The sequence below is a fragment of the Polypterus senegalus genome, chromosome 3 (genome assembly GCF_016835505.1).
Source record: "Polypterus senegalus isolate Bchr_013 chromosome 3, ASM1683550v1, whole genome shotgun sequence".
Classification (NCBI taxonomy): Eukaryota; Metazoa; Chordata; class Cladistia; order Polypteriformes; family Polypteridae; genus Polypterus; species Polypterus senegalus.
In genome coordinates this window covers 51,291,636-51,318,848 of record NC_053156.1, presented here as the reverse complement: position 1 = coordinate 51,318,848, position 27,213 = coordinate 51,291,636, and the positions used below count along the sequence as shown (strand labels likewise).

The following is a 27,213-nucleotide window of genomic DNA, read 5'->3' as shown; positions in this document are numbered from 1 at the left end:
CAACACAGAGGTAGTTTATATAATAGACAAGGAAGGTTATTTGACAATAAGATGACATTATCAATTATTGCCATTTCCTCACCTTTGTGGTTGAGATTCCTATTTATTACTGTCACATGTTCCCTTTGAAGTAAATGGAGATAATTATTTTCATACAGCAAATTGAAAAAGTGGCATGAGCTGAGTTTATTAAAGAATGATTCAATGAAGTGAGACGGACAATAGGAAGACATGAGAACATTGACAAAACTTCAAGAAAGGGCCAGAATACAAATCAAAAAAGGGGCTGAGGAGATAAAAAAATCATAACCCTAAAAATAAATATCAGGTAAATCAAAGAGCAAAGGCGTACAATCACATACTATGCAATTAAAATACTGCAAGAAGAAGGCAAGCTCGTTTTGAGATTGCCACGATATTACACAACAGCAAAGAAATAAGTGATAAATTCAGTCGTCTTTTTTTTTTTTCCCATGAAGCCTGAAGTGATGGAAAAGGAACTACCTCTGCCTGTTGTAAGGAAACAAGAAGAATGACCAAAGACAAATTGAAGGTGGCAAAATGTAAATGTCATGAAATGAAATGTGTGAATAAAATAAGAACATGTGAGTTGGAGATGTAGGATTCAAACAGTGCTATAATAACTGAGAACATCAAGGAGAGCAGATCCACTCAAAAGCCTACAATTTCAAAGTGTTTTTATATGTAAGTTTTGCTTTTTTACTGCAAACAGGTACCTGAGCATTTGATTTTTTTTGTTTTTTTTATTTTGCTTTATACAATTTCTTGTATTAGGAATTTGTTAGTTTTCGCATACTCCTTGGGGTTAGAGCACAGGGTCAGCCATTGTACAACACTCCTGGAGCAATTGCAGGTTAAGAGCCTTGCTCAAGGACCAATCAAAGTAGGATCTCTTTTAGCAGTAGCGCGATGAACTTCAGCTTGTAAAAAGCTCTGACATATATGCAACAGGGAAGCAAAGGACGAGTAGCAGGAGCATATACATATACACAATTGTCATAGCATTGTTCTGCCAGGTATTGCCCAGGGTTCTGCCACTGGTACCCAATGTGATAGTCAATCCTCACCCCACTGCTAAGGTTGTGAACACTTAACATACTCTAGGAGTGAAACTAAATGATGTGATATGGGTTCAGGCTTGCATTACTCTTTTCACTTCTTAGTTTCTAAATATAATTCCTTGCTTGCAATTTTTGGATTTGGAGTTTTGTGTTTTCTTGTTTTATATGTTTGTGCTTGTACTTCCGACTTTCCATTGCTTTTTGTGTTTCTTCTTTTGAACATTAGAACAACCTAGAACAGAACAGGCCATTCAGTCCAACAAAGCTCTCCAGTCCCAATAATTCTTCTGAAATAACATCAAGTCTAGTTTTGAAAGTCCCTAAAGTCCTACTGTCTACCACACTACTCAGTAACATAAGAACATTAAAGAACTAAATGACACTAAATTAAATGTTACTTTTTGTTTTTAATGGATCAACATTTTCATTTGCACCGTCAGTTCTGGTATATCTTGTGTCCTGATGGTTCATCCAAATCTGCTACTTCAATATCTATTCACCCTCAAGGTCATGCTTAAATACAGAAAAAGCCCATTTCACAGGAACAGTGATAATAGAAAGTAAGTTCAAGCCTGATAGAATACCCAAGACCTATCCAAATGGATGGACTTCCTTTTTATTTTGTCTAACTCCCAATATGAGATTGCCACACAGTTAAATTTACTTAGTAATACACATGGAGGGAGGAATTAAGAGGAGAGGTGTAGATAATATCTAACACTATGGGAATGCAATAATCCTGAATTCCAGTTAAAATGTATTGGATGCTTCTTCTCCAGACTGACTGACCTACAAGCAGCCTATCAGGTGCCCTAGGGAAAGTAACTGATAGGATCCTTTCAATGTGTCACGCAGTGTGAAGCAGCTTCAAACCTTTCATCAACACAGATGGCACAAAACAGGTTAGGTGACAAATGTATACAAATATGTCATAAGATTTATTCCTTGAGCTCAGATTTTAAAGGCCAGACACAGAAACAAATTCATAAGAAAAAATAGGTTTGGTTATTGTGCAGAGAGCGAGATAGAGAATGGACTCTAGGGGTGCTATTTTTTAAATAAGTATGCAAAACCAGTGAAGGCAGATCAACAGTGGGTACAATAATATTGCTTTCTCTTTTTTTAATTGCTCAGCCCATTAAGATTCTACTGTATGCATGTCATCCAGTCAATTTAACACTACAAGAAAAAGGAACTTTATATATATTTTATTTGAATTAAAGGAATTTCATGCGACGTACTTAAAAGTGAATGTACTATATACACTTCCAAAAACATTATCCATCTGTGTCGATCTCCTACCTGGTTCAGAAATAATCGGAAATCTCTCTAAGAAGTTTTTCATTTGTGCCTTTAAATTCAGCCTCTAATCTGATTCTAGTGTTTTCTTCATGTGACATGCCTAAATTACTTTAGACATTTTGAAAATGATATGTCTGGAGCCCTTTACTATGGACTGAATTTGTCCATAGGTGTTTTCCCACTGCAGGAACTTTGTTTTAAGGAACCAATGAGTTCATGTATGCCGTAGGCCCTAGGCCCCTTGTGGTTTGTGGCCACTTTCACCTGTTGCATTGCCATTGCACAACAGCAACTATAAACTTTACACAAAATATTCATGCAAATAATAGTAATGCAGTGTGAAGTGAGGTGCATAAGGGACTTCAAGGGGAACACAAAAACCTTATTGCTTTGTAGTGATCGCGACTTCACAGTGGAGATTATTGCTTTGATGCAGAGCATGGTATGGCATGGCACTTCAGGGAAGCAGCTACGAAGAGCAATACGGTGCAAAGTATGACACTCCATCTTCACCTGTAACTCTCCAAACTGCTAACAGGTTTGTAAGGTGGCGCCAGTGTTTGTGGTCCACCAATCAGCACAATTTATTGCCTAAGCCGCATTCACAATAGTTTCTGTTTGAATGAAAAGTACACACCCTGCAGTTGGAGCTAAAATAAGCACCAGGAACAACCTAAAAGGAAATTCAAATGGCCTAAGTGCCTGTGGTGGGAATGCTACAAATGTTCCAGAATCTCTAAAAAAGACCCTGGTTCCTTTCCTGCGTTGGGAAAGTGCTTCATGGTATAGTTTCAGTACATCTAGTAAATGGTTATCATACTCTGTTCAGTAAATCCTCTTTTCCATTTGAACTATAATGAAAGGTTTACTGTATTCTAGGAGACCATGTATTGGATACAGAAGTTACAGATTTAAGTACAAACAGCATAATAAGGGTTACATCCCCATGTGCATCAAAAAACTTCAAGCATAACTGCATAGGTAATATCCTCTTTAATAAAACCCCTGTGTGCGTCCAGGTGTCCGTGCGTATGTGTCTTCTGGTGAAGTGCGCATGCGCGGGCCACGCCACACATCGCACCGTGCCCCGCCCATGCGCTCAGCACCGTGGACGCAAACACACTGGAAGCTGGGCACACAGTAAATGGCCTAGCCGTTGCCGCGCATGATAAGCAAATAAAGCACACACACTGGAAGCTGCGCACACAGTGAATGGTCTTGCCACAGCTGTGCATGATAAGAAATAAAGGACACCATTGCTGGGGAGAGTGCTGATTGGGTAGTCGCGGTCGCACACATAAAATCCGTTGCTGGGGAGACGCCACACATTAAATAATCAGCTGCATGCCCCCATAGATTAAAATACTTGCTGGAGAACTGCACAGTACTTGCTGGGGAGACGCCACGGGCACGATTATCAGCTACACGCCACACATTACATCAGTTGCTGGGCCACTCTGCTGATTGCCCACTGTTGTGACAGAAAATTAAAGTCAAATTACAGACATCAAAGTCAGTATTACTGTCAAGAGAAAATTGCAGGCATTTTACGGAAATACAAACCAGTGTTACTGTGAGAGAAAATTAATGACACACAATACAGTGATGCATATTACAGCCAGTATTACTGTAAGAGAAAATATTATGGACGTATCTACTAACAACATGCCACCCAAAAAAAAGGACACGTCAAGTAGGACAAAAGAAACAGACAATCAAATCCTATATAAGCAACATCTCCTGGAAGAACGGTCAGCTCAACAAGTAAACATCAACAAAAGAAAGGCTGAAAGACAAAGAAAAATACGAGCAAGTAGATCGATTGAAGAAAAAGAAAATGACCGTCAGAAAAACGCTAAAAGAGAAACTTTAGAAAAAGTTGGCATTTACTTGCCAGAACCAGTATTCAGCCACGGTCAGTTATATGTTGCATTATCAAGAGTTAGAAGTTTTCCAGATGTTGTTGTCAAGGTTGTAGATGGTCCTGAACAAGGCAAACTGTTGCCAAACTTAGACAGAATATTTACAAGAAATGTTGTCTATAATGAAATTGTATAGAAACATTTCATGAGGTAAAAATATAGAAAAGTTTACCTAAATATCTTCTTCAGATATTGTGTCTTACAGATTGTTACAAAGTTTTACACTAAGGCAATATTAATTATACTTACTGTATTGTCATATACGTTTCTATTTTATTTTTATTATTATTTTACTTTAGGCTTCTTGCAAAAATATTTTTGACAAAAAAAAAATTAAGACAAGAAACAGAATGAGGTCAAGGTCCCATGCCATTTAATATAGACTGTTCCTACTAATGTTTATGCACTACTGTTCTAGCACCCGTTATTGTAACGGGCTTAACGTCTAGTTATTATATAATACAATACAATACAGAAATGGTTGGCACAGTGGCACAGTGGTAGCACTGCTGCCTCACAGTTAGGAGACCCGGGTTCGCTTCCCAGGTCCTCCCTGCGTGGAGTTTGCATGTTCTCCCCGTGTCTGTGTGGGTTTCCTTCGGGTGCTCTGGTTTCCTCCCATAGTCCAAACACATGCAGGTTAAGTGGATTGGCGATCCTAAATTGTCCCAAGTCTGTGCTTGGTGTGTGAGTGTGCGCCCTGCTGTGGGCTGGAACCCTGCCCGAGGATTTGTTCCTGCCTTGCGCCTTGTGCTGGCTGGGATTGGCTCCAGCAGACCCCTGTGACCCTGTGTTAGGATGTAGCAGGTTAGATGATGACTGACTGATTGACAATACAGAAACAGTTTAGGGAATTTTAATTTATTACAATTTTACTACAATTCGAAATAACTACAAAATGTAGTTATTTGCGCTTACATCAGTTTCTACTGTTTGTAATTGTGTTTCTTTGTTAGGTCCATTCACAGCTCATCAAACAACCTCGAAGCTCAATTTCAAATTGAAGACTAATTGAGTGTACTGTTTTCATCTGGATTATAACATTAGAACAACTTTGACAAGAACTATGGGCCCAGCAAACGGTGTTAAATCATATTTGCCTAATTTCTCCATAATCATTCCCCCAAAGTCCTACTGTTGGTTAATTTACTTCATGTATCTATGATTCTCTGTGAGAGAAAACACTTTTAACATTTGGACAGAATTTACTCCTAACAAGTTCCCACCTGTGTCCCTGTGTTTTGGCTGAAATGATTTTAAAGTAACAGCTGTGATTTACTATACTAATTCCCTTTACAATTTAAAAATTCTAACCATTTTATGTGATAATCTCTGTTTGCGTAAATTTACGTGGTTCAGCTTCCTTAATCTTTCCTCATAACTCACACCTCATAGTCTGTAATCGGCCTATTGCTTTTCTCAGGTCTTTAGTGTTGCTATATTTTTTGATAGTATGGCCTCTTTAGTGCATTATATACTGTAGATTAAATATAATTTTCTTCAATTTTTACCCACATTAGCCTACACAACCTGGCATGCTATTTTCTATTGTAATGGCTTATGTATTCTGTCTGAATGTAGGAAGTGAAGAATTCTCTAGGACTCGTAGGTCTAAACTTTCAGTCTGAGGGGTAGTTTTGAGTTTCATACCTCCCACTGTGTATTCAAATGTAATACTTTTATTTTCTAGGTGTAATTCTTTACATTTATTTATAGTACGCTTAAATGTCATTTGTCATAAATTTGTCTGAATTCTATCAAGGTCCATTTGTAAAGGTCTGGCAGATTAAAGATTATCTGGCATTCTACCTGTTATTAGTATCACCTGTAAACTTTACCAGATTGTTAGTTACAGTACATTCTAACCTTTGCTTTCTATTTTTAGGCCAGTTCTGTGGCCATCTAAATGATATACCTTGAAGTAGCACTTCTTTTAGTTTCATCATAAGTCCTTGTAGTATCTGCATCAAAAGCAAGGGACATAATAACATACCTATCTCTCTGATTATATGCTTTTGGTGCTTTCTCATAAAGTAAGATTAGTCTATTATAAGGAAAGTTAATCTATTTCGGGTTACTAAGCTTCAATAATGTGTCATTTTGTACATAATAATAATAATAATAATAATAATAATAATAAATGTTATTTATATGAATAATTTCATTTTTATTAATCATGACTTTCTGTTCTGTCTTCTTTTTCTTCTTCAAAGAACTTCACACATTTCTGACCACACATCATAAGACTAAATAAGTTAGACCATGTATGCACAGAGTAACAGTCAGGTATGATCGGCAGACAAGTTGACTAATTGGAATGTTGGAGTATTTTACATTTTTATTTACTTCATCCAAGAGTCAGTTATTAAGTTTTTATTTATGAAATAGTTTTGTAACAATGAGTCAGATTTAAAATTAAAAGCGACAATAAAATATAATTCCATATGTTAGTAGACAAATTAAATATGTGCTTTTTAACTGCACTTTACAATGAAGTTAAAAACAGAGCACAAAGAGGCTTGTGGTGGCTTGATAGATTTCATACACAGCAAAGTCCAATTCAAGTGATGTGAAAACAGCATCGACTGATGTGTGTTAGTGGTGGAGGCTCAGTGAAAAAAAAAACTGGCTGTTTTTCAGCTTTCTTAAATATAACATTTTTAAAGGTACAGTAATCCCTCCTCGATCACGGGGGTTGCGTTCCAGAACCCCCCGCGATAGGTGAAAATCCACGAAGTAGAAACTATATGTTTGTATGGCTATTTTTATATATTTTAAGCCCTTATAAACTCTCCCACACTGTTAAAATTATTATAGCTCTCTAGACATGAAATAACACCCTTTAGTCAAAAGTTTAAACTGTGCTCCATGAGAAGACAGAGATGACAGTTCTTTCTCACAGTTAAAATAATGCAAACATATCTTCTCTTCAAAGGAGCGCCGTCAGGAGCAGAGAATTTCAGAGAGAGAGAGAGAGCGTGACAGAAAAGCAAACAATCAAAAAATCAATACGTGCTGTTGGGCTTGTAAGTATGCGCACCGCGATAAAGCAGCCGCAAAAGAAGGGAGCAATGTGAAGGTAGTCTTTCAGCATTTTTAGAGTAGCATACGTATCTTCTAGGCAAACAGCCTCTGTGCAAACAGCACCTCTGCTCACACCCCCTCCGTCAGGACCAGAGAACGTCAGAGAGAGTGAGAGAGACAGAGAAAAGCAAACAATCAAGCACCGCTCGGGAAGCACATCGCATATCATTGAGGAGTTTTATTTAATACATAATACATGCTCTGATTGGGTAGCTTCTAAGCCATCTGCCAATAGCGTTCCTTGTATGAAATCAACTGGGCAAACAAACTGAGGAAGCATGTACCATATATCCAATAGAGTAGTATCCAATAATTAGCAGTTGAAAAACAACTATTACTACAACGTTTAGATTGACTTATTTGGCTGACCCTTTATCCAAGGCAACTTCCAACAATTTATGATACAACTGATTATATTACTTGTGGCTTTCTAATTGGAACACAGGAAGGTCAAATGATTTACTTGGGGTCACATGGTGTCAGTAGCGGGATTTGAACCTACAAGCTTCAGGGTTTGAGGTCCAAAGCCTTAACCACTACATCCTGCTGCCTACATACCATAAAATCAGTATCACTACTATCCTATGAAAGAAGAAAAGAAACTGAAAAATGTTCTCCATCTAGCTATTAATATTAGGTAAAACAAGGAAATCTGTTAAAATTATATAAATAAGTAACAACTTGGAAAGGAACAGATTTATTGTACAACGGGAATATGAGTCAAACACAATGGGCAAGAAGATCAGGGACTGTCGCGATTGCTTGTGTATATCTGCGACTGAAGGATCAGGGGCTAGCTGCCAGAGATCAGGATCTTAGGCCACTGAAGCCTCCCAGTGCTACTGTCCGTTGTTAAACCCGTCCTATGTTTATATCGGGTAGGGCAGCCGCACCCCCCCGTCTTATAATTAGTTTAGTCAAGTTAGTCTTATACAGTATATGCTTGCATAATTGCTTCCCCCTTCCATTTATTTCCAGCAAAGTGACTTTTTTTGGTACTTTATTAGATAACTTCCCTAAAGCAGTAGAAGGACAGCGCTGCTGTACGTGTTGTTTCTGTGCCTGCACGCTCTGGTCAGTGTTTGACCCGCTTGCGTTGTGAATCTGAGCAGCTGTCAGACAAATAAAAGTGGAAAATATTAACACATTTTTTTGAAGAATAAGTGTGCCAACTCTCAACACAACTGGGCCATGAGGGTCTGAATTGTTTCATGCAGACAGACAGACACAGAGTTGCAATAAGTGCTTCATATTTTATATATAAGCACATTAAAAAAAAGGTTTTTTGACTTATAGGGTCTTATCATAGCAACCCATGAACATTCCTATGGTCCTCTTCTGGCAATGAACTTGAAGTAAGTCTGAGGTCACACAAACTGCCTGTCTATCAGCAAGAACATTTGGATACACGCTGATCAAAAATGTCTGCATACACGAAATGGACTTTATAAAAATACCACATAATTTGTCTGAAGCACAACACATTTGAAAGTATCATAGTTCTACATCTCCCAGCCTTATATAGGAGAACTGATTGGATATATAGCCGTAAGGACCCTATGAAAAAGCGGTGGGTTTACAGGTCACAGGGTCCCTTACACACACCTTGAGCCACTCTTGTACCAAAAAAAGAACTGAGTTTAACAGACTCAATAAGGGCACTGAAACCTAACAATGTCACATTATATTTGAAATGCAATGTGTAGTAAACATTATCACTGAAAAAAATAGCATATTTTAACAGGTAAATTACTGACAGCAGAGCTGCCAATCATTCAACCATCAAAAAAGGTCAGAAGCACAGACGACTGTACTATTTATATCAGGAAATTGAATGCAGCACACAACTACAAACTATCATCATTATCATTAGATTAAACTATTTGAATTAAAGACTGGTACTTGGCTAAGCTGCTTATATTGGCTTAGTTGCTATTAAATATAGCTAAATATAAAATGTCAATTAACAACTTTGTTAATAACACTGTGCTTTTGTTTATAGATCCATTCATTAAAATATAGAAAAGTGTTTAGTGTTATAGTTTTGCATAGAAAATGAGAATAAAACTAAGCAAGGTTGGTCAGAAATGTATTCGAGAAAAATGCGCTATACAATATTTTCATATTACATACAGATTTTTATAGAGATTCAATGTTTTAATGCAAACTTACTGGGAGTCTTTTTATTGTGAGAATGCAATCTATAAAATATTCTTTCACGTAGAAACAATTAATTGATATTGGCAGCTAAAACACTGCCTAAAATGTAAATATACAACACATGCATTAATCTTTTTAAGAACATGTATATCTTTTAATTGTGCAATACAGTATTTTAAATTGTTAAAATCTGCAGTTAATTTAATGTATTTGTATGCATTTTTCTACATTATACTAATGAGTCATTCCTAATATTTGAGATTTAGTTACAAATATGAATTGAAGTTAATCAACATTATGCAGAACTTGCTTCATAGCAGTTCTAAACTGTCCGACACATGGAGAGAAATAATAAACACAGTATATACTCCCTTGGATTTAAACTGTCGACTACTTTGTCAAAATGTATATTTTGCAGTGCAGAGCTCATAATTTGGTAGAATCAATGGACGTGATAAATGCTGGTGAGTTACAGATGACCAGAAGTAGCTTTTCACTGTAAGTGTGCTGACAGACTTTTTGCCACTTTTATTTGATATACAGTAGGTACTGTAGTGGGCTTCATAACAGATACACTTTTTCTTCTGTATATGCTTCTGACACATCCCTCACCAGACCCTTAGAGTTAAAAAACTGCCAAAAAAAGGCAAAGCACATCCTGAACAGCACTGCAACAGGATGACCTGAAATTTCTCAGTCTGATAGAACTTTTCTACCATCTATGCACATCGAGAAATGTCTGTCAAGCAGACCACAGTTCCTTTAATGTGGGAAGTGACATCCTTCACGTCTTCTACAACTCTGTAATGGTCAGAGCAGTTTTCTACACTTTGACCTTCTGGGCTGGTAGAATCACTTCAAGAGACACCCACCAAATCACCAAATTAATCATAAGGGTAGGCTCAGATATGGGACACATACTGGTGGTGGTAGTAGAGAAGGAAAGAATTAAAACATTTATGAACATTGCTGCGCATCCCGTCTCTGACAGACTAACATTGAGGACTTTCAGCCAAGAAATTATTCAGCAGAAGTGTGTCAAGAAATACTATGGGGACTCCTTTACCAACAGCAATACATCTGCATAATGCCTAACTGGAACTGTAACGGCCAAATTAGAGGATTTCTTTGTTTTTAACTTTTATTTCTTTTAAGCCATTCTGTTGTAAGTTCATATCATAGTGTGTGTGTGTGTGTGTATCATCTATCTATCCATTTAATGAGTTTCTATAAAAAGCCAAAATTCCTGCTGGAGACAAATAAAGTTCTATCTGTCTACAAAACAAATCTGAGATGAGCACAAGAATTTCGTGAGAGTCAACAATACTTAAAATCTTGAAATTAGTTTAAAAATCATAAGAAGTAGACTCTTTTTTATGAGAATTGGCCCTCCTTTGTGTGGAGACCATACTTCTGTATACAGTATATATACATTAAAATCTGCCTCTGCTATGAAGAAGAAACTACTCCTCTTATCAGGCTGAATATTTGAACACAATCTTTTGATCTTTTTCCAGTCTCTTCATGTGAACTCCTTGTTATTCATATGGCCGTCTCCTAAAAAACGGCTTGTCACCCTGAACTACCAACCTTCTAGTCCACTCAAGAACTGCTCAAATAAACTTGACCGTTTCTTGTTGTTGTTCACCTTCTACTCTTGTAATATTATTTGATAAGGGATTGTGCAACATCCACATCTTCTCCCCTTCACTCAGACAGCTACTGTATTTACATACTATATCACTGCTTTCTTCTCTGTCACTTCTCCAGTTGTTTTAGGGAACCTTTAAATCTCTTATATTTGGTTATCATCCTTCTCCTTTTGCTTCTGCCATTACATTATGGTTAACCAATAAAGCTTCATTTTTACATAACACCCTTCACAAAAAGTACTTTTATATATCTGTGTCTTATAGCCTCAACATGTTCTGTGTTCTTTGCCTCAAAATTGGCCCATCCAACCTGTCTGTAAGTTCTGTTCCAGGTGTTCTCTCCTCCATTTGGTGTGCACTGTCTTTTTGAATCCTGTGTAGTTTTAAGTTCTTATCCTTACACCTGACTATCTTTGCTATGTGGAAAATTGTGTGTGTGTGTGTGATGGGGTGTGTCAAGGAGGACAAAAATCCTCTCCTCTGTCAACAAAAAAAAACCAAAAAAAACTCATTATTCAAAGCAGAACCCTCCTCAAACTTCAATTGTTATCTAAAAAGTTATGTTCTTCCCACTTCATTATCCATCTCTCCTCTTTATGTTTCAAGGCTTTGACATTTACAAACATTTAAGGATGTTCTACAGCTCTTCTCATACAAACTTATATACGTCTCAGAAACTTAGTCCCTGACATTTTAGCCCTGCTGTGTGGAAATGGACTAAAGAGAGGCACAAGTTTGAATTTGCTCATGAGTATTGCATATCAGTAGTGAAAATGCGAACGTAAACTTCTCCATCTTATTGCTTTTTGCATGTGATGACTCCAGTTTTGAAGTTCAATACATAAGGGTTACATTTTTCATTTGTTTTCCACCACTTAGCCGAGACTGGGTCACCAGGGCAAAAATCTTAGCAATGAGGCCCACATGTCCCTTTTCCTAGTCACACTTGCCAACTCAAAATGTGGGATCCTAAGACATTCCCAGGCCATCTGGGAGATATAATCCTCCCAGCAAGCCCTGGATCTTCCCTGGAGTCTTGCCCGTAAAACCTCCACATGGAGATGTCTGGGAGGCATCCATATTAGATCCGTCAGTTGGCTCTTCTCGATGAGGGGGATCAGCAGTTCTACTCCAAGCCTTTCCAGGATGTCTGTGTTTCTCACCCTGTCTCTAAGGGAGAGCCCAGCAACCCTGCCGAGAACATTTTGGCAGCTTGTACCACAATCTCATTCTTTCGCTCATTACGCAAAGCTAATGCTCATAGATGAGGGTAAGGACATAGATCGACTAGTAAATTGAGAACTTTGCCTTCTGGATCAGCTCCTACTTCACCACTTCGACTCAGTAGTATACTGACCGCATAACTGTGCTCACTGCCCCTGTCGATCTCTGTCGATGTCTGTCAATCTCACTATCCCTTTTCCCCTCAACTCATGAATAACCCCAAGGTACTTAAACTCCTCCTCTTGAGGCAGTAACTCACCCCTCACTCGAAGAGTACAGTCCACCTTTTTCCTACTGGGGAGCAGGACTTCTGATATGGAGGTGCTGATCCTCATCCTTGCCAATTTACACTTGGTTGCAAACTATCCCAATGCATGCTGGCATTCACAGTCCGATGACGCTAACAGGACCACATCATTTGCAAAATTCAGTGACTCAATTCCAAGCCCACCAAAGTAGATCCAATCCCTTCCCTAGCTGCGCCTTGATATCCTGTCTATGAGAATCAACAAACAGGACAGAAGACAAAGCACAGCCATGGTGGCATCCCACACCCACTGGGAACGGTGCTGCTGTTTTCCCTAGTATGTGGACACAGCTCTCACTGTGATTATACAGGGAACAAATAGCCCTTGTTAGGGGCCCCAGAACCCTGTGCTCTCTCAGCAACGGGAGAGACATTTTCATTTTACCAGCTGGAAAACTTTACAGCCAAACATGTGCACGCTCAGCACTAAAGCTGGACAATTCACAAAGGGTTAAGAGTTTAGAATTTATGTACAGTTATAAAAAAACACAACACCGCAGGCTATTTTCATGACCTTTTCTCCTAGGAATGTAATTGCTGCTAAATTGCACTTTATCATCATTATTATTTTTTCTCTTTTCTTTCATTTTTTTTTTTTTTGCTGCCGCCTTGCTGACCACACGCATTTCCAGAAGGCAAGAACAGAGCATCTTCATCACTACCACTGTCTTACATTCATTAAATCTGGAGTCTCCTAGGAACACCTTCTCTTCTCCTGATGTCATTGGTGTGTGGTCAGAGCAAGAATAAAACCTGCTTCTCCTAGGGACTGTCAGCCAGGTCAGTGACCATTCCTAGAAGCCTTGCAGCACTTGTAGAAAACATGCAAACATTTATGATGAATTATTTTTATTAAAGTGGACCCTTGTTACATTGAGTATCCAGAATTGAGAGAAAGTGAGAGAGATAAATGACTGCTTACTTTAATGAAAGGATTCCTGTGGCTACACATACTCTGTTCATTTATCCATGCATTCTGAACCCAAAATCTATATTTTTTTTTCTAATTTTATGGTCACAACATTCTGTAGTCTCATGAATCATGGGGATTCCTAAAATTCCCTCTGTGTGTGGAAGCAATATAAAAGGGCAATATTTTTAATGTAGGCCTAAATGTTGTGCCCATTAGGTTAACTAGTGATTCTAAATTGCCCCACGTGAGTTTGGGTGTGTAAGTCCTGTGCAGGGCTAGCACCTGCCTTGCTGTACTACATGATCCTGACTTTGATTAAACCAGATAACAGAAGCAGCCTAAAACAACATCAGCTTTACCTTTAATCAAAACATCTCCATAATAGAGAGGCACACACAAAACTGGACTGTTAGTAAGAGAACTTCAAGATTATCTCTTGCCTCCGCTTCAGAAAAAATTTGGACGCGAGTGTAAGTAGGCTTTGCGCCCCAGGAACCAAATTACCCGAACTATTCTATAACATTTCAGTAATTATTTACTGCTCTGATGCTGATTTTTCTGATCATAAAATAGGTCACTATGATAGCAAGTGACGAGAAGAATTCATAATTAATTGCGGAATTATGGTGTTTGAGGGTTCCTCTAGAGTGCCTCTTTCTCTTGCATGATTTGGTTCACAAATCAATCAACACATCGTCATCTCATAACAGGTTTAAGTATCAAGTTTGGTATTTTTCCATCCAGCCATTTTAGTTCCAGACCCTCCTCAAGAAACTGTGGCACACAGACACAGACACAGACAGACATACACCCATCATTGAGATAACAATGTTTTCAGCATCATAGGACCCTAAAATGTCAAGATCTGTTGAAAAACAGAGATCAACATACAGACAGACTACACACCCATCATCGAGATATCAATAGTTTCGGTTTCAGGGGACCCTAAAACATTGAGATTCGCCAAAAACCGAAGATCGAAATTTTTAACAAATCTAAATCTTTCACTATCCCCCCACTGATGATTTGTTGGTTATGGCCGGGGAGGGTACAAAGCAAAAATCCAAAATAATCTCTTGTGTCATAAATCTGCCTAATAGGGTCTCAAGACACTCTTCAAATAATTAGATGCCTTACTTGAATGTAACACAAATACAGAACTATAAAAACACAATTTGATAGTAAGCATACCTGAGCAACAGAACCAGGGATGTCATTGTGCAGTACCACCATGACTCTAAACAAAGGATTAGGGGTGGTCTTGCTGTCTCCATTAATAGCTTTGGACAGCTCCTGCAGAGACCATTTTACATTAAGCCTGAAAGCTTCCTCCATCATACGGTCCATCTTCTCAGTGTAGCCAACCCAGTACTGTTGAACCTGTAGGAAAAGAATAATCCATTTACAAGAGAAGCTCATTGACAATATATGTTACTACCTGTTGATTTTATACTACTAATATGGTGGTAAGAAAAAAAGCAAAAGCATTTTGAAAGAATACAGGATCTAGTCTCCCAGCCAAATCTGAACACTGCATTAACTTTGGTAACCACAAATACATCATGTAAAGTTATTGGCGAGTGTGCTTTTTCATCAATTATGTTTTATTAGAAGGAGAATTTTGAGCATAAAGCATAAAACCTATACCATCACAGGGACAAATGTCAGTCATATCTTAGAATGTATTAAAGTATAAAAACAAAATAGTTAATCAGCTGGCAATGTGGAATGACGACGACGCTGAGCAAGTCACCTAACCTAAATGTGTTTGGACCCTAACAATACACAACATGTAAATGACTGTGCATTATCTATATAATTCGAAACCAATTCACTTCTGGAAAATGTCATTTGGGTCACACCTTAGACCATCAGTATTGTTTTAAATATTTTATTCTTATAAATAGCATTGCAAAGTACTGTATTAAACACAGAACAAACAGAAATACAATAAACACTAGTACAATACATGCATGTTCCAATCAAATTACATAAGTATAAAAATGCCTTACCTACCTATTACTAAAAACTGTATGATCATAAAACCCAACATATATTAGGCTAATGGGGTGGCACGGTGGCGCAGTGGTAGCGCTGCTGCCTCGCAGTTAGGAGACCCGGGTTCACTTCCCGGGTCCTCCCTGCATGGAGTTTGCATGTTCTCCCCGTGTCTGCGTGGGTTTCCTCCGGGCGCTCCGGTTTCCTCCCACAATCCAAAGACATGCAGGTTAGGTGGATTGGCGATTCTAAATTGGCCCTAGTGTGTGCTTGGTGTGTGGGTGTGTTTGTGTGTGTCCTGCGGTGGGTTGGCACCCTGCCCAGGATTGGTTCCTGCCTTGCCTTGTGCCCTGTGTTGGCTGGGATTGGCTCCAGCAGACCCCCGTGACCCTATTCGGATTCAGCGGGTTAGAAAATCGATGGATATTAGGCTAATGTGTCTTTCTTAATACAGCAACAAATTAATAAATTCATATTACATTCTAGAAAAGCTTTTCACCATCCGAATCAAAGAAAAATTTACTTTTTCAAATTTTATACCAGTAAGGCAACATTTAGCATGTTTACATGAGTTTCAATAACCTAATTATTAACAAAGTCTGATTTTTAAAATGCCAAGTAAAATCTTATTCCAATTAGAGAAACTGAGTTATTGTCCACTGAGAAGCCTGCTACACTCTTGCAGGGCTGATGTCGACTTTTGTCAAAAGGAGGAGTTAACGATGGTAATCAACTGTAAATTGTGACAAGACCAACTGTTATGTTTTAGTTGGACTCACTTTGCTAGAAGGAAAGTTCGCTTCATTGGTTTCCTGTGCTCCTGCAAGTAGCAAGGTACAAACAATGGCAAAAATGGCACTGACATCTGGCGAGAGATCACAGTGGATGTGTAAAGCAAAATACTCAGTGGACGACGTTTTGCCTATTCTCTCTGAATTGGACTATGACTTGTCAGACTCCGATTTTGATACATGTGATCAAAAATGAATTTGAGGTTTCAGCTTCAGCTAACTGGTCCCCAACTGGTGCTGAGCAGGTTCATGTAGCTGACACACCAACAGCACTGTTCACCTGGGAGGACTGCCACTTAAGAGGTAGAACCCAGATTGCAATGCAGTGTGACCGTGACCACTGCTGCTGCCCCAGCCACACAAAGACTTTCTTGGGAAACTGGCAGCCACAGCATGCAGCAACAGACTTTTTGTGTTGGTTTCTGTGTGAAGCCATTGCTTTTCAGAAAACTATGTTTTTTGGAAAAAAATATTCAGCCCTTAAAGAATTAACAGAGGTAGATTTCTCTGTGAGTGTCCAATTATGTGGCCATGTAAACCCTAGGATTTTGTAGTCTGTGCGTGTTTGTTGCACTCTACTCACCTGTGTACAGGTTTGCTTCACACACACTCAGCAGCCACGGGTAAAAGCGTCCACAAAATACATTTCCTAGAGGCATATGTTCAAGTGGTTGCATTACTCATTCACATGACTGAAATAATCTGTCTCAATATTTCAGAAATCGCTACATTTATGTGGATGAGCAGATTGTACAGTGCTAGCTAAGTTGAACAACACAGTTTCGAGAGCAGTAGGTTAAACACATTAAAAGTACCATGGGTTAACAGTCTGATTACTTTCTATAGTAGTAGGTGGTAGTAGGCAGTGTGGTGTAGTCGTTAATGCTTTGGCCATTAAACCCTGATGTTGTGGGTTCAAATCTCGCTACTGCCACTGTGTGACCCTGAGCAAGTCACCTGACGTCCCTCTGTTCCAATTGGAAAACCAAAAGAAATGTAACCAATTGTTTCATAAATGTGGTAAGTTGCCTTGGATAAAAGGCATCAGCCAAATAAGTAAATGTACTAAAATGTAAAGTAACAAATTGCCTAATGCAATAATTATCTTTCTGATGTAAAAATATCTGCATTATTGTTATTATCTGAGGCAGCACTGGGGGCAAGGCAAGACGCACACATATTGGGTCATTTGCAGGGCTTAATCACAAAGCCAAGAAGAAAAGAGTGTGCTGTGTGCAATCCGATAATAGTAACATAATAATAAAGTGTCAATTTTACTAAACAAATTTATAAAACACAAGAAAATGATTACAGGCATTATTGTTTGCACAGTTTAATGATGTCAGAGTGTTATGTCAAAGGAGAACACTGGAGGATTATTTGCACGTGTAAACGCAGATTTTTAAAACATCAGTTTTCGGCCATAAATGGGTTATTCCTCTTATGTGTGTGCATGTAAACCCACTGATTGTCTCCCATTTGACAGGAGTTTAACATTGTTCACCAGTACAAAAGTGGTCTGTAGGATGCACACTCTAGGACGTAGTGTTTTTAATACAAATTCCTTCTTTACCTTCCCTAAACACAGCTAACATTCAAAGAGCTATTTTAATAGATAGCTTTTTATAAAATTCTGCTAAATAGCCATGAGAATTTCTGGGGGTTTCTTGCTTCGTAAGGAACTTATAATATCAAGGATCTTGGAGAGCCTCAATAATTTATCTGGCTCCTCTGTGCACAGTGCCTAGAGCTGCAGCATTTCTATTTTATCCGCAACACCACTGGTATAAGTCTCAGTTTCATTATACCCTGATCTTGTACAAAGTCTTATAATATTCCTTAAATAGGTTACTAATTTCTATGTATTTGCTAAGTTTAGTTCAGACGGCATTGCTAATCTTTGCAATTGGATTTAAACATCCTCCATTCCAATTTGCTGAGCTAAATTCTTATTATTAGCCTTTTCTTTGTGCACATAATGAGAATACAGTACATGAGTTAAGAATTAGCTGCTTTGCTTCTCTTGTGGTCAAAAACTTGAACTCTATTTGTAATGACGACCCTTTTTGCAAAGCACAGCAATCTTGCTTTTCCTTGATTTTACAGGTTTCAATTGTTCTGTCAAAGTTAAATTCAGAATTGATTTGCTGGTCTTTGCCCACCAGCTTTTTTAAGTCCAGCAAATTCTTTTGAGTGGTCTGATGGGGAGGTGGAAAGTGGAAAGCTGTTATGGTGGGTGTAAGAAGAAAATGGGCACCCAGACCAGGAGGGAAGAGGGTTAATTGCCCAGATGGGAGGCCAGAGAAAAAAGACAGATGAACTGGCCTGCTGGACAAGAAAATAATTTTGTACCCGACCTGTATAAAGTAATGGATAGACCAGCGATAGCCAAGAATAGGGAGCAGTTCCATCCCCAGTATGCCAGGTGGCAGTGGCCCTCACATGGCAACCCAGTCGGGACTCACGCAGGGGTGCTTGGGATATGGAGTCCAGAAGTGGACGGGGTCGGGGTCAGGGTCAGGGTCAGTAGCCCTCAGTGGGCATCTTCTCTGTAAGCTGTAAGTGATGCAAGAGATATGAGAGTCTGCGATCACACCTCCTTGTGTCACAGGGTGGATAGTGCTTACCACAGACAAGCCCAGGAGGTAACCCTAAGATGCGCATTTGTCACAATATATATTTGTTTATTTTATAAGCTTCTGTTAAAAGCCAAATTTCCCCCTGGGGACAAATAAAGTTTGTTTGTTTGTTTATGTTTTTATGTTTGCCTTTCTTTCTTTCTTTCATAGTATCTATGTCAAAAAATGATTATAAAATTTTTTTTATTTGTAGTTAAATTATTATTAAAAGACACTGAGGAGTATTCTTGGATATACAACTCCTGGCAAAAAGCATAGAATCACTACTCTTGGAGGATGTTCATTCAGCTACTACTTTGTTGCAAAAACACAAATCACAGATATGATACAAAACTATGTATTTTATTTCACAGTTAAACATTTTAACATTATAACATTATAAAACATACCTTAAAAAATGAAATGAAAGTGTTGTAATTAATGGCACATTTTTTTGTTCAGACCAAGCAGAGGAAAATATTATGGAATCACTCAATGATGAGGAAAAAATTATGGAATCAGCTGGTAATTTGCATTTATAAAACAATTCCCTGCACCAGCCTAAAAAGGCCAATTAGTCTGCAGTTAACAGCAAGCACTTGCAGACCTTAAAGAGCTGTTGCACCTGGCTGATTGACAGGAAACATGGCTCCAACAATAATTCCATAATTTTTGCCAGGGGTTGTAGAAAGCCTCCAAGAAACCACAACAGAAAATAATTAGCAAACTGGCCCAATTTATAACATTAGTAATGTTGTGATGTCCTTCTAGCATTAACTTTAACTTCAAGTTCGTTTATTTTTAGGTGAAACATATTTAGTGATTTGTCCCCTCAAATAAACTTTTAGGTATTTTCTAAAATGTTCATGCAGGTACCTCTGGAAAGAAGATGATCCAAATGAAAACATGTTTACAGATGAATGTAATAAAGTCATCATCAGATCGCATTATTGGGTTAAGTTGTGGGTTATACAATAGGATGTACAGGAGCGATACTTTAACCTTTACATCTAACAGAGCTCAGGTGATAGGCCTTTAGGCCAAAAGTCTTGTCAAGCTGAACAGGAGTGCAGTGTGTTCTAGGAAAACTTAAAGACAAAGTAGGATTTCGAGTATTTTGCTCAGTTAGTTCATTGTGTAATAATTGTTATGTAAGGCTTTCTGTGTTTTGATAAACTGTAAAATATCATAGTGCTCTCTGTTAACAGACATGAAAACTGTTAAGTCCCATGTTTCATGTGTGTGATAAGACTTTTAGCAGACTTTTTTTCAAAAACAGTTCTCTCAGTCCAGTTACTCATTTTTCTGACACACGTTTATAGGGTTTAGTTGTTGCTTTTCTGACACTTTTGCTAAGGGATCAGTCTTGTTACTGTTTGATAAAAATAAAACAAAAATGGACATTTACAAGGAGTCTCTCTTATGAAACAGATACTGCAATGTAGTGTTACGTCTGTTGCTGCTACAGACATTTTCAGGGAGTTCTTTATTTCTCATTTCATTTTTTGACTATGGATATATAATTTCCAGCTGAAGCAGAGAAGCCACTTGAGAGTTATCATCTGGAACTGAATGAAGACTGCACAAACACACCCAGGTTGTATAATTCTGTGTATTGCTTATACTTATTCCCATTGAATTTTATGCAAATAAATATAATATATGGGTGAAATGTCTCCGTTTGACTATTACTAGCAAACTGAAAAGCTAGATTGTCAATTCCTTATCTAGTTGCAGTCAATTATAGGCATGAAATGATGCACTTTTGAAGACCCCTATTGTTGATACACTGGGTTAACGTAAACATTTGGAAGTAACGGCATCTCCAGTGTCACAGAGGTCCAGTTGAATATGAATGGTATAATATGGACAGTGAGGCAGGTAAGGAATTATCGATACAGCTGCAAAGTTGGTTTTGACATTTCTGAGTGACTGTGATCCTTGATAAAATTTGAAATTCATTACTTTTTGATATTGTAGTTGCAGTTAATGATTACTTGTTCAAATCAGGGTTAGTACACACAAGTCTATTAGAAGTGATTCTGGAAATTAATGCAACCAACAATTCTTTAGAATCCAAGTTTGGTGTTCATATACTAGCCAAAATAAGTTTCCTTTAAATTATTTTCCTCAACACCACAGTACTGTACAGCTCCAAGAAGAGGACTGCCCCATGAATCACAATTCCCACTCCACTGAAGTTCCTGTGACCACACACCAAGCCTCACTTCAACCTAAGTTAATGCTAAAAAAATACTCGTGAAATTATTTTTTTTCTCCTTTTGAGCTTATGACAAAACATTAAAAAAAACACAACAAAGTAAAGTATACTTCACTGCAATAATTAATGTACAAACTGTATCTTTCTCCTGTAAGAGATATGAAGATATACAGTAATAGACTGGAAGAGTATCAATGTGAAATTTAATGATATTAGGCAGGTCAATCAGTGTTGGAAAAGGACACTGTAGAAAATTGTGTTTAAGCAAAGGTAGGCAGCAACATAAGGTATGAAAACAAGTAAGAAAAAATACGAGCAATGAAGGAGGAGGACAGGAAAAGCAATAGAGAAGACAAGAGAAAAGGAAGAGCAAAAACAAAATATGTTAAAAATGAAGCAGCCATAAACAAGTACATCCATCCATCCATTGTCTAACCCGCTGAATCCGAATAGGGTCACGGGGGTCCGCTGGAGCAAATCCCAGCCAACACAGGGCACAAGGCAGGAACCAATCCTGGGCAGGGTGCCAACCCACCGCAGGACACACACAAGTACATAATTATAGTAAATAGATTAAAAATATATCGAAATAGATTAAGGACATTTAGATGCAATGTATGATTTATATTACTTATTGTAGTTATTAATAGTTTGTGATACTAAACTATTTTTCTTATTTTGTTCTTATTTTATTAAAGCATTTGCTCAGATAGATCACACACAGCTGGCATATCTTTTTTGTCCTATCTATCTGGGCAGATGCTTTGTACCTATTTCTTTGATCAAAAAGATAGAAACTCCTTGTAAATAGTTATAAATCTTTCATTATTATTATCATTACTTCAAAGGGTCTCAAATATTTTCTCATTCTCAGGGTCAAGCTCCTTTAAGGGTTGTTCTGACTAGGCACTGTGCAGCATGGCTAATTGCTCCTACAATCGACCTGCATCCACTTGCCTCAAGATCGTTTTATGCTACTCCACACTGGTACTTCCCTGTTGGAGCTCTAGAGTACCGGCAGACAATGTATGCGTACCGGTGTGTGCAAGCACCCCCAGGGAGCCCATGATGCAAGGGATCAGCATTATATACCGAGGGGAGCAGTGCCTGTCAGTACTTGATCTGTGGTGCATTATAAAGAGCACAGCATGCTTAATACAGCAGTGAAGATGTGACGTACAATGAATCTATGCAGAACAACAAAGCATTTTCACAGTATTATCACTATATGCAGCTGATGTAACCCTGAAATGAAAATACTGTGAGACTGTTTAATTAAATGCATGAGGGCTGTAAATCTAGCTGGAGTAGTAACATCACACATGCGCTAAGCAGATCGAGCAGTGACTTAAATGTAAGGAAGAGTACACTTACAGTACACATGCTTGAAAGATTTGCACATGGCTAATACAGCTTTGTGATACCACACTGGCTTTGCAAAACATCATGGTGTGCTGAGAAAAAAAAGTTTGTCAAAGCCGAGTCATACAGCAAATTTACAGGATAATATTCTGAGAACAAGGTCACTGGTGAACACTAAAAGTCACTTTGTCGGATGAATCTTGATTTTTACTGTGAAAAGCCAATAGTGAGTGTTTTGAATAAACTACATGAATCCAAGGAGATATCCTGCCTTCTGTCAATGATGCAGAGTGGTGATGACAATGTAATCGGGTGGGGAATGTTTTTCTTGGCACACATTAGGTCAATTAAAACCAACAGAGTGCAACCTCATACCTAACATACAACAGCATAGAGCAAAATGAAATATTTAGGATATTCAGTTGTAATATTACATAGGGGATCACAGTGGTATAGAGCCTGGTGTTCTGTAATCTTTTTTCAAAAGCCAAATATCAATTAATATCGTACCTCTGGGCCATCTGATTTGAAGGTCTCATATACTCGACTCATTATGCCAACAATGTCATTGTGTATGCCCTTCAACCGCTGCTGGACTCTCTCTTGATGCGTCAACTGATCCTCCTCAAATTCCAAGTCCTTATAGATGCGTTTTCTATCTATGCACACCAAGAGTAGTTCGCTGATCTGACAAGCATTGCGAGAAATCATAGCATTTGCAGCCTTGTATTCATCTACAATTGCCTGGACCTGAGGATCATAAACAGAAGAAGAATAAGCTGTAGGTGTGATCACTACTAAAAAAAAACAACTTATTCAATAAAACCCAAGTTAATAATTCTAAGTTTTTTAAATTTATAATCTTTGCTTGTCCATAATAATGTTAATGCATATTTTTCCTTTAAGAGATATTGTACTGTATATTGAAATGCATTTAGAATGTTGTTGTCTCTTACTGAGGAGACTTTGGCATTTACATTTTGTTAAACATAATGTTCTGAAATTATAGCAGCACTATAAGCACTAGAGCAAGCTATTCCCATGCAGCAGGAGAGATTCTCTCAGTGTGTTTTCTTACATAGCATTTGCCAAGGAGTGGTACACTTTGTCAAGCTTGAAATCCAACACATCAGACACTGAACAGAAGTGAAGTGAATGTTTGCAGTATGCTAAGCAATTTTTATCTGCTCATGGTGCTATGTTTTCATGCTAATTTTTTCACTTAATACATTTATACTCCTAAAATGTTATCATTTCAGTGGAGGACATGTCCTCTGTGCAATATATTTGTCAAATAAATTTCAATATAAGGCTGTAAAAGGGAACAACACAAAGATCTTCTTTCTTTTTTTATTAATTGTGGTATGCATTTATTATTTGTTTATTCAGCTCATAAAAAAACTAAGTTTCACCTTGGTACAAATAAAGTAAGTCAGTAAGTAAGTTAATTGGTTCCTTTGTTCGTTCTATCTATCTACAGTTAGGTCCATAAATATTTGGACAGAGACAACTTTTTTCTAATTTTGGTTCTGTACATTACCACAATGAATTTTAAATGAAACAACTCAGATGCAGTTGAAGTGCAGACTTTCAGCTTTAATTCAGTTGGTTGAACCAAAAGATTGCATAAAAATGTGAGGCAACTAAAGCATTTTTTAACACAATCCCTTCATTTCAGGGGCTCAAAAGTAATTGGACAATTGACTCAAAGGCTATTTCATGGACAGGTGTGTTCAAGTCCGCCGTTATGTCATTATCAATTAAGCAGATAAAAGGCCTGGAGTTGATTTGAGGTGTGGTGCTTGAATGTGGAAGATTTTGCTGTGAACAGACAACATGCGGTCAAAGGAGCTCTCCATGCAGATGAAAGAAGCCATCCTTAAGCTGTAAAAACAGAAAAAACCCATCCGAGAAATTGCTACAATATTACGAGTGGCAAAATCTACAGTTTGGTACATCCTGAGAGAGAAAGCAAGCACTGGGGAACTCAGAAACGCAAAAAGACCTGGACGTCCACGGAAGACAACAGTGGTGGATGATCGCAGGATCATTTCCAGGTGAAGAGAAACTCCTTCACAACAGCCAACCAAGTGAACAACACTCTCCAGGTTGTAGGCGTATCGATATCCAAGTTTACCATAAAGAGAAGACTGCATGAAAGTAAATACAGAGGGTGCACTGCAAGGTGCAAGCCACTCATAAGCCTCAAGAAAAGAAAGGCTAGATTGGACTTTGCTAAAGAACATCTAAAAAAGCCAGCACAGTTCTGGGAAAAACATTCTTTGGACAGATGAAACCAAGATCAACCTCTCTCAGAATGATGGCAAGAAAAAAGTATGGAGAATTATCCAAAGCATACCACATCATCTGTAAAACACAGTGGAGGCAGGCAGTGTGATGGCTTGGGCGTGCATGGCTGCCAGTGGCACTGGGACACTAGTGTTTATTGATGATGTGACACAGGACAGAAGCAGCCGAATTAATTCTGAGGTGTTCAGAGACATACTGTCTGCTCAATTCCAGCTAAATGCAGTCAAATTGATTGGGCAGCGTTTCATGATACAGATGGACAATGACCCAACACAGCCAAAGCAACCCAGGAGTTTATTAAAGCAAAGAAGTGGAAAATTCTTGAATGGCCAAGTCAGTCACCTGATCTTAGCCCAACTGAGCATGCATTTCACTTGTTGAAGACTAAACTTCAGACAGAAAGGCCCACAAACAAACAGCAACTGAAAGCCGCTGCAATAAAGGCCTGGCAGAGCATTAAAAAGGAGGAAACCCAGCATCTGGTGATGTCCATGAGTTCAAGACTTCAGGCTGTCGTTGCCAGCAAAGGGTTTTCAACTAAGTATTAGAAATGAACATTTTATTTCCAGTTATTTAATTTGTCCAATTACTTTTGAGCCCCTGAAATAAAGGGATGGTGTTAAAAAAATGCTTTAGTTGCCTCACATTTTTATACAATTTTTTGTTCAACCAACTGAATTAAAGCTGAAAGTCTGTATTTCAACTGCATCTGAGTTGTTTCACTTAAAATTCATTGTGGTAATGTACAGAACAAACATTAGAAAAACGTTGTCTCTGTCCAAATATTTATGGACCTAACTGTATCTATCTATCTATCTATCTATCTATCTATCTATCTTTTTCTGGACCTACTTTTATCATTAGAGTATTGCCAGGCTCTTTCTGGTGCATATTTGAAAATATGCCTAGACTGGTCAATAATCAATCACACATCCACACTCATTCACACTCAATCAATATAAAGATGTTAGTAAACCTAATGCACATGTTTAAGATTTGAGAGGAAACTAGAGTACCCGAAAAAAATTCATTTGGACACAACAAAGATGTGTTCCCCAATCAGTAATTAAGAACAGATCCCTGGAGCTGGAAGGCCGCAGCACATACCACAGTGTCATATATCTCCTTGAAAAACAACAATTCTAGAACAAAGTACAAGTGCTATTTAAACAAGTGCATACCTGCTACAAAATAGCAATACAAATATAAAATAATAGAAAGAAAATGCTTATCAGAATGGTTTCTAGTCCACACACCCCTGATGGCATTATTGGCAACATGTTCAGTTAAATTCAGCAAGCCATTGACTAGTAAAAGTCACTATTTTGAAAATAAATGTGAAGATATAAGAGGCAATCCCTTTGCTCTGTTGGAATGCTGACAAAAGATGTAATGTACAGAATAAACTAAAAGCCAAGCAAAGCTTACCTTCCCAGCATGAAACCTGCACTCAGTGATGAATAAATTTGATACACCTTTAGTTGACCAAAGTAATTTGGACAATCCAGGCTGGATCTTTTTGTCGAGGAAGCGGATGCGTTCACGGAACAATCCTATCTCTTCAGGAGATAAAGCCTCAATGATCCTAAAGCACATTAAATAAGGACAGAGTTAAAACAATTGTCAAACAAAACACACCCAGAAATGATCTAGGACAGAACATCCTTCTCAATGCACACATCTTTTCTTACTCATATCAAGCCATTTTAGATCTGCCCAATAACTTAATCTGAACATGTCAAAGTTCTGGCAGCCAACCAGAATATCTGGATAATACTCCAATATGGGTAAAAATTTGCAAACCCCATACAGGTGGTCACCAGGCCAGGCCAGACCTGAATTTGTGTCCTTGAAGCTGTGAGGCAGCAATTACATTAAGCCATCATGACAGTCTTTCTAGCAATTTCTATTTTAAAGTTTAAGACAGACCAGTGAGTTAACAAATTATAATCTCCAAAACCACACATTTTAGGAATAACAATACAATATAATGATTCAATTAAAAAATAATAGATTTGTGACATTATAGAAGTGATAACTACATTATAATGTGCTTTTACATGATATTTCCAACATTTTCTAATTTGCTTAGCTCATGACCAAAATTTTTATCAGTCACTGAAACAAATAAAGATATGAAAAGAAAAAAAGAAACACACTCTTCCAATTCAATTTTGATAAAAATTCTTATTTTAATTCTTTTCTGTTTCATGATGCATATTTAATTTTACTTCCTCATTTTTGTTTCATTTTTTTGGCACATTTAA

General features: G+C 37.9%; 1 protein-coding gene across 1 annotated transcript in view; it reads right to left on the bottom strand.

The window, feature by feature from the left end:
- dnah2 (dynein, axonemal, heavy chain 2) overlaps positions 1-27,213 on the bottom strand; it is a 521,611-nt gene that overhangs the window by 353,488 nt on the left and 140,910 nt on the right. The window contains exons 17-19 of the mRNA XM_039749646.1: positions 26,375-26,531; positions 23,147-23,386; positions 14,838-15,026 (exon numbers count right to left, since the gene is read on the bottom strand). Coding sequence (XP_039605580.1) covers positions 14,838-15,026; positions 23,147-23,386; positions 26,375-26,531 — 586 coding nt within the window. The remainder of the gene's footprint in view (positions 1-14,837; positions 15,027-23,146; positions 23,387-26,374; positions 26,532-27,213) is intronic.